This window comes from Vollenhovia emeryi, unplaced genomic scaffold (assembly GCF_000949405.1).
Source record: "Vollenhovia emeryi isolate VEMERY1.0 unplaced genomic scaffold, V.emery_V1.0 DF939192.1, whole genome shotgun sequence".
NCBI classification, from domain to species: Eukaryota; Metazoa; Arthropoda; class Insecta; order Hymenoptera; family Formicidae; genus Vollenhovia; species Vollenhovia emeryi.
In genome coordinates this window covers 1-8,934 of record NW_011967174.1, presented here as the reverse complement: position 1 = coordinate 8,934, position 8,934 = coordinate 1, and the positions used below count along the sequence as shown (strand labels likewise).

Genomic DNA, 8,934 nt, shown 5'->3' with positions numbered 1-8,934 from the left:
TTGTAGACCACGCATCACAGCTACTCTACTTTTCTCTTTACCACTGCAAATTAGAGGTGTAAACTGCTTCGGTTTTCGCCGGGTAGCGTGTCTACCGTATTCGCCGAGCTACAAGCTTCCCACATGCAACCACAAACTGGAGAAATACGAGGCGCCACGATGTAAATAGAGACTTACAGGTTACAGGTTACAGACACTGAATTCTAAATTCGGTGTCCTGCCGATGGACACGTGGCGAGCTTGCAGAATTAATTTCTTGTGCCACGACTCTTCATCTTCTTCTTCTTATTTCTGGCACTCGGCCACGGTGTAAGACCGTGCAGTCTCATTGACCACTAAGCCGACACGGCCAAGACGAACCTTTAGTCCTCCATAAATGTAACACGCTACACTGCCGCTCCCTTGCGGCGAAAAGTCAAGGAAGGAGAGCGGCCGATTTGAAGGCCGCTAAGAGGAGACGGCAAAGTTTAGGCTTGGGATTAGCGATCAAAGGAAAGATGTTCGGAGGGTCAGAAGGAGAATTGTGCCACGACTCGTCCGTTGCTGTAAATAATGGCCGCGTTCAGCAGACACAACTGTTGAGTGAGCGCTCAGTATGATTGGTTAATACTTTTAGATCCAGCCAATCATATTAAGGATCTAAAAGTGTTAACCAATCATACTGAGCGCTCACTCAACAGTTGTGTCTGCTGAACGCGGCCAATGCGTTCCGAAATTTCACTCCAGCCGTACCAGCGGCAGATAGGGACTAGAGTCTAAAGGCGGGAGCACATAAAAGTACAGGACCCATGGCAGAAGTCATGGAGCATGCGCAGGCTGGGATCTAAAAACTGCATTCGTTTATGCAGCTCTTAGCGCATCCACTGCGTCTCTCATCTGCTAATCACGTGACGTAATTTACCGAACGGACAACTGCGTGAACGACTGCTCGGACGTTTGACTCCTCCCATTTGTTTAGAGGTTAAGTGTTAATTATTTAAATTTGGAGAAAATATGATAATGATCTTAATTATATAAATTATATCTTTAAACACATTTTATTTTAAAAAAATTCTCCTTTCAGAAACCATAATGATGATTAATATTATATTATTCATACAATGGACTTGATCGACAGTAGCTCATCAGATTCTGATTTATGGTCAGATAGCTCTGATGAAGAGCTACTATTATTAGATGATACGGTATTGTTTATTTCATTTATTAATTCAGATAACATATTAAAAGTTTTAAATAAATGGTATTATAGAAGATGAAAAATAATATATAGAGCTTATAGTGATCCACAAAGGATACTAAGCATATATTCCAAGATTAATAATAAGATCGTGACAAACAATTTGACTCATAATCCAGACTTAAGCCCGCTGCAGACGATGCTATTTTTCCTGCTGGATTGCTTGCAATCTAATAAATTACTATCGTTGCACCATTCAGCACTCAGGATTCCATAGTATAATTTAGTAAATCGCAAGCAATCCAGCAGGAAAAATAGCATCGTCTGCAGCGGGCTTTATTTAAGAATTTTAATTTTAATTTTAATTTTTTTTTCTAGTTTTCCATATAACTTATCTTGCATTACTTTCAGTTTTATAGGATCGATTTGAAGCAGGTGATCTTCACCTTTTTGGTTTTTTATTTTTATAAAATAACTCATTTTCAATTAAAAGATGCTCAACATAAATTCGACGTTAATGATGGATAGCACTAAACAGACAATTCTTGCAGTTTTACATTTATTTACGCAGTACTGCAAGCAGAGCAGGACCTCCGAAGTAGCTGCGCAGATAGGATGCATCTCTGCGTAAACGAACGACAAACTGCACTGCAGTCGTTTTCGCAGGCAGAGTAAACGAACTACATCTGTTGCAGTCACTGCGTAAACGAATGCACCCAAAGTATTGACCAATCATACTGGGCGCTCACTCTACAGTTGTGTCCGCTGAACGCGGCCATAGTGTATGTACACTTTGACTGTATCTCTATAGTCAAAAGAGTGTATACGCGAACAGACCTTCCGAGTACTTCCGAGAACTCGCGGAACTGTAAACGCTCTCAGCACCGCCTGTAGGCTACACAGTGTATTACCTTTCAATAACATGTGCTCAGGTTAGGTGAGGTTAGATTATTGAAACCTCGATGTGTACACGAGTAGATCTGTAGTAACGTGTATAATATTTCATACCGTTTGAAAAGACAGTGTTACTAATTAATATTAAGTATCCGAACTTTATTGGATGAGTTAATGTTATTATAGTGTAATTATAACAATATTATTATTATATAATTACCCTGTATCCTACCGCACCCTGTATCCTACCGCACCCTGTTGAATATTTTGTTACAGTGAGAAAATGGGCAGTTTAATGGGCATACGTTTCTGCACCAATACTCAGTTGAGAAATTGTGCAGTAATTTCAGCATTCAAGCCGATAAAAAAATATATATATCATTGTTCGTCGAATAACGGGATACAACGTCTTCAGAGCCGGCAAAAGTCTCCACAGATAAATCAGTGTTGTGACAGTTTTCATTTTTTACCTTGTAAATGCATCAGAGTGGATAATGCGAGACACTTTTCGACGGCCTCTGTGTTGGCGAAAAACAAAAACCGTGGCGAAAAGAAGCAAAAGCCACAGCATATTGATTATAATGAGTTTGAGCAAGTCGTCGATACAAATAAATTAATATCTCAATTCGACAAGACAATCGAAGACTTAAAATCTGACTTCACTCAGCACTTGTCAGTAAGATCGAGTATGGGTGCCATTGAGATGTTGCCCATTAAATTTGAGGGCAAGGATTACACATTGCAAGAGTTTGCGCAAATTAGTCGTAAACCTAAATTGGTAGTGCTGAATGTATCTACTTTCCCGCAAGCTATTCCAGATATTCTGAAAAGCATTGCGAGAAACCAGATGAATCTAAATCCGCAACAAGATGGGACTACAATTTATATTCCTATTCCTAAGTAAGTTTTCTTACAGAAACTTAACAATTAGAACTAAACAAAACCATCTTGGCTCAGATTAATGCAAATACTTACATACAGGATTTTTACATTACAGGGTAACAAAGGAACACAGAGAAACTTTATCTAAGAATGCAAAAAACTTTTATGTAAAATGCTGCGACCATATCAGAGACGTACGCAATAAACAAATTAAGATAGTAAAGCAAAAAGAAAAACTGGCTAAAGATTTAGTATTCAGAGTAGAAAATTATATAGACATTCTTAGTCATCAGTATACGAGTAAAGCTGAACAAATGCTCGAAACCAAACAAAAAGAGTTATTAGGTGATTCTGAATAAAATTATTTGATTTCAACAATTTGCAATTTCAGATTTGAATTATGCTGCTAATAGTTGTATGCAAATGTAATATTAATATACATAATGTATATATAATATTTAATTAAGTAATAAAAAGACATATACATTCACTTTTTAAAAGTATGTTTTCTGTCCACTTCTTTTATACATATAAACTAATGCTACAAAGATTCCAACGTCTTGTAGCTTTATTTTACTATAATTGCAGATACGTTTGTCATTGTAATACTACATCTTTTGTGCATATACCACTAACCCTTTATACAGATCTAATGTAAGTTCCTGATTATTATTTATCGGTCTATAGCGAATCTTTCTTTTCATATATTCATGTATAAGTTCATCCTTGTATTGTATTATCAAATCTCCCGGCATGTCCTCGAGAAATGCCAAGATGGATAACACCGATTCTGTTAAAAAATTAGATTATAAAATTAAAGTATATATAAATGTTGACGTTACATCACAATTTTAATAAACGAGATGTTATGACGAAAAATCTTCAAAGAATTAACAATATTTTATATTATAGGTAATATTTCATAAAAGTACTTTTTGCATATTATGAATATGACTTACTCAAAAACTGTTCAGATTTTTCTTCTGAATAGCTCGTCTCCCGAAGACTGCAGTGGTGAACTGTAAATCCGACACTTTCAAGCGATTCTTTTAACTCTTTACGAGGATTGTTTGATTTATGATACGGTGCAACGTTTCTCATTGCATCCTGTATCAACATAAAAGTAAAAATCGATTAACATTTTATAGCGCAAAAGAGTTATAAAATAATAACGCCTATAATAAAAATAAATAATAAGTTCAAATAATCAAAATAATAATTTAATAATGAACTTACCGGTATATATTGTGCAAAACGGATATCCTGAGCCATCATTTTGAGGACGTCAAACATATCATTAAATGCAGATATGTAAAAAAGTATAGTTCCCTTAGGTCGTAGCATTTGATAGATGTTCTTAAAAGCTTGCCTGTTAAGCAAAATATATGTAATTAATTTAAAAGAAATACACTTCTCAACAAAATTAGAAAATCACTTACAATGAATCCAAAACAGGACCAAATTTAAACTCATGTATCTTTGCCAAAAATGATTATATTGCAATATTCAAAAAAAATATTTTAAAGCGTGAAACCTCAGCTTTCCAATGTCTATAGGTTCGTTTCTCTACAATAATTTTGCTACAGGTGACGCTACTTTAAAATCAATCTTGAAAAATTGCAAACTAAACTTTAAAATTTCCATAGCGTGCGCAGATAGAATAAAAATTTTTGCTCCAAATAGCTTTGCTCTTGTAATGAAGACTCAACATTTTCTCTTTAAAATAAACTCTTGATCATTAAAGTTGTCGATGATAATTTTTTCACTTGAGCTATGTATAGACACTTATTAAAATATTCTTGAATGGCAAATTTTTTAAATGTAATTATTTAAAATATACAATTTATTTTGCATTCTATAATTTTTCATATTAAACCATTATGTTGCTATAGAAATGTCGAGAAATATATTATGGGCGACAATAATGTTAAAACATAAAGCAATGCAAATAATGCAATATGCATCAATTGATTTAAAACTTGTTCTGTTTGAAAAGTAACACATGTACAGGTACAATAGGTTTGCAAATAAAATTAATTTACATTTATTTAAAAAGTTTAGCAACAAGGTTTATTTATTAATTAAAGTCGAAATATGTTTTATTTTAAAATATTTTAAATATCTTGCTTACCGAATATCGTTGCACCAATGCAAAGCGTGAAACGAAAATATGTGATCAAATTCAGAAATATATTTCTTAGGCAAGTTTTCAGTTGCAGCATCCAATACTTCAAATTGGAGCCGTTTCCTGTCACCAAATGTTTTATTCGCATATTCGATCATGCTCTCCGAAATGTCCGTACCTAAACAAAAACACAATCATCAAATTAAATAATCAGTAATTAAATATAATCACTTAAAATATTGATCTGTTATTATATTTTCAGAAATGATCAGCCTTTACCTATTATTTCTACATTCGGACCAAGAAGCGGTAATAATAAATCCTTCGTTATGTCTCCAGGACCGCAACCAATGTCCATACATTTTCCACATATATTTACTAAATCCTCGCTAAACTCCTCAATTATAGGTAATATGTTGTACTTTTGTACTTTGTTAGATACACTATAGTCTTGTGGATTTGTCATGACTTGACAACTTTAGCACCACAGTTTCGGAAGCAATGCGCTGCGGTATTATGTGAGCAGGTTTATATACACCATGATATCAAATGGAGTGAGAGAGAATTTTATGCCCTGCGGGAAAGAATTCATTATCATCATCCAATTCTTTTTACTTTAACGGAGAGCATACGTGGTAATAAGAGAAACTGACCCTGGTAGGAGATGGAGGGGATAACTCCCGTGTTGTACAGCTAGATACTGTGTTTAGGAGTTGCGACTTCGGGTAAAGGTCTATCTACATAAGACGCAGGACGCGGGTCGCAAGTCGCAGAACGCGGAACGCAAGTCGCAGGTCGTAAGACTTTTGCGTCTATATATGTATAATCCACATAGATACGCAGCGAGCTCTCTGCGTCAAAAGAAAAATGAATAAAATGCCAATCAGAACATAAATGTCATAACTTCTCTTTCAGAAGCAACGACTATCATTAAGAATTGTGAAAGAAATATATAACATGAATACAAGGAGACGCAAGTTATTATTGCTGTGTAAGTTTAAGTTATCTGTCCATACCAAATTTTTTTGGTCTTGGTTTTTATATGTTTTGGTACTTTTGGCGTACAAACCAGGATTTGTTTTTACTTTATAAATTAAATCCCGCGTTGCCGCGGAATCCCAATTATATACCATTTTTTTCTCAAAAATACTTAATTTCTCGCCTCGACGAGATCCTACGATATACGAGAATATTTGACAGTTGCCGCGATATGACAAGATTTGTCCTGATTGGCTGGTCGCTTCGACGCAGGACGCGAAAGTTGAAATTCGCCCAACTTCTGTGCGTCCTGCGTATTGAAGCCTGCGGCTTGTTGCGGCCGGAAATACGCTTTTTGAGAATTTTTGAGAATGACCATTTTTGAAAAAAAAAATGGTATATAATTGGGATTCCGTGGCAACGGGGGATTTAATTTATAAAGTAAAAACAAATCCTGGTTTGTACGCCAAAAGTGCCAAAACATATAAAAACCAAGACCAAAAAAATTTGGTATGGACAGATAACTTAAACTTACACAGCAATAATAACTTGCGTCTCCTTGTATTCATGTTATATATTTCTTTCACAATTCTTAATGATAGTCGTTGCTTCTGAAAGAGAAGTTATGACATTTATGTTTTGATTGGCATTTTATTCATTTTTCTTTTGACGCAGAGATTTCGCTGCGTATCTATGTGGATTATACATATATAGACGCAAAAGTCTTACGACCTGCGACTTGCGTTCCGCGTTCTGCGACTTGCGACCCGCGTCCTGCGTCTTATGTAGATAGACCTTTAATGCAGAGCACATAACTTCCTCTCGGGCAAGTTGGCGTTATTCGAGATACGACGTTCAACTCCGACAGAGACAAATTTTGTCTTATAAAATAAAATATATAGAAATATAAATATACAGGGTGGCTCATTTTAATCAATCCACTCAAATATCTCAAGACGCGTAAGTTCCAGAAGGAAACTTTTCAGACTTTAAGTTGTAAGGTTTTCAAGTAACGCATTACATAGCAATATCAGCATGACCTTGAATAGCATTGTCAAGGTCACGTCAAGGTAATAATATGTAATTTTTGTGTATTGTAACACAAAATTTACATACACAAAAATTTTCAATAATTGAAGCACTATTGCAACAGCACATTCCTAAATATATCTCGATAACTTTGTCGGAGGGAAAAGTAGCACAGGAATTTTTTACTTTATTTGATCTCAGGAATATGCTGTTGCAATAATGCTCCAATTATTGAAAAAATAAAAACATTTTAAACTATTTTTATAATTAAGGCCTAACAACACTCTAGAGCACAAAAAAGCCAATTTTCAGTGATTTTTTTTTTAGGAATATAATAAACGTAAATGAAAATCTGAGAAGAAGGTTTTCGGTTGATCGCAAAGCCACTTTTGCACCGCTTCTTGTACGTCTACGTCTGTAGAAAATCGACGACCTCGCAAAGCATCCTTGAGCGGCCCAAACAGATGAAAGTCGGAGGAAGCAAGGTCTGGGCTGCAGGAAGCGGTGCAAAAGTAGCTTTGCGACCAACCGAAAACCTTCTTGGAAGAAATACGCAACCTTGTGGACCGCTGGACGGTGGAAGTTCGTTGCCATGAGAGGAGACTATGTTGAAAAATGATGTACACATTGAACTATTTTTGTGTAAATAAATTGTAGAACGAAAAGTGCAGATAATTTTTTACTCACCCTCGTACATATGTATGTATAATAATAAATTATATATACGCGTACAGCACATAGATATATGTATAAATATGTGCGTGCGTACGTGCGTGTATTTTTATATTATATTTAAATATAGAAAAATCCATTCTTGGTCTGTGTACTTTTGTTTGAAATAACCATCTTATTTTTTATTAATTACTAACGACAATAAGCATTGTTACATTATCCTATTTAAATATATTTAAAAATTAGTTTTAAAAATAAATTAAAATTAAATTGAAAATTCTAAGATGGAAAAATTTTTTAAAAGTAAAATAAGGCAAAATAACAAAAATCTTTTTTAATTCTCTCTTACGTGCTATTGTGTGACATAGTGCAGTCAAGTATCTTTTACATAATTATTTGAATTCTCTTTGTTTGCAAGAGATACGGGCCACGCCGAATTATACATAATTGACTGCTCAGGGCTGTAATAAATTTAAGATAACAGAAATAAGATAGCAGAAATTTCTTCTTTGTGATTTGTAAAATGCATTTACAAGTGATAAAAAGGTGTCGTGATAATTTATAGCAATTTTAACACCGCTCAATCAAACGACATCCGCAGTTAAATGATATGTTGTTGAAAATTTTGGCACTAACTCTCTAAAGTTCTTGGGGTGAAAAGCCATGGAGTGAAATATTCACCCTATGGAGTACTCCAACAGAGTAAATATTTACTCCACTAGAGTGAATATTTCACTCCAAAAATTTTAGAGGGAATATAAGCTTCGCTATTTAAAATACTGTTTTAAAATTGTTCATTACTTTGCCTGGACTAAATCAAATATGTAATATTTATTGGCGAGATAAAAGTATTTTATGCTACATATTTTTCAAACTATTTTCACTGAAAATACCATTTATATTATGTAAAAAATATACACTTACACATTTATATATGTATATTTAATACATATAATATAGTTTTACTTTACGAGACAAAATTTGTCTGTATTTAGAGTTGAACGTATAAACAACGCCAACTCACCCAAGCGAAAGTAGGAGAGACAAAAGTCATGTCTGTCTCCTTCTACTATCTGACATTAAAGTCTTAAGCACACACGTGCACAGTAGCTTATGTGCGGCACGGGAGTCATTGGATCAATGTATCTGCATTGTCCTTCTCAAGCATGTATTAAGG

At 34.5% G+C, this 8,934-nt stretch overlaps 2 protein-coding genes and 1 long non-coding RNA gene across 3 annotated transcripts; 2 read left to right on the top strand and 1 right to left on the bottom strand.

The window, feature by feature from the left end:
• The first annotated feature begins 654 nt into the window (after nt 1-654).
• Nucleotides 655-1,836, top strand: LOC105562236. Its single transcript, XR_001008963.1, has 3 exons — nt 655-960; nt 1,064-1,184; nt 1,729-1,836. It is a non-coding gene; the product is annotated as an uncharacterized LOC105562236 (long non-coding RNA).
• Nucleotides 1,837-2,115: 279 nt separating this feature from the next.
• Nucleotides 2,116-3,453, top strand: LOC105562235 (ribosome-recycling factor, mitochondrial). Its single transcript, XM_012012901.1, has 3 exons — nt 2,116-2,258; nt 2,348-2,971; nt 3,069-3,453. The coding sequence occupies exons 2-3, from the start codon at nt 2,355-2,357 to the stop codon at nt 3,310-3,312; spliced, it is 861 nt and encodes a 286-aa protein (XP_011868291.1). The 5' UTR covers nt 2,116-2,258; nt 2,348-2,354; the 3' UTR covers nt 3,313-3,453.
• Nucleotides 3,454-3,537: 84 nt separating this feature from the next.
• Nucleotides 3,538-5,643, bottom strand: LOC105562234 (uncharacterized methyltransferase C70.08c-like). The gene is made up of 5 exons (XM_012012900.1): nt 5,358-5,643; nt 5,085-5,256; nt 4,190-4,322; nt 3,913-4,060; nt 3,538-3,743 (listed from the first exon to the last, which is right to left on the bottom strand). The coding sequence occupies exons 1-5, from the start codon at nt 5,542-5,544 to the stop codon at nt 3,562-3,564; spliced, it is 822 nt and encodes a 273-aa protein (XP_011868290.1). The 5' UTR covers nt 5,545-5,643; the 3' UTR covers nt 3,538-3,561.
• Nucleotides 5,644-8,934: the final 3,291 nt, after the last annotated feature.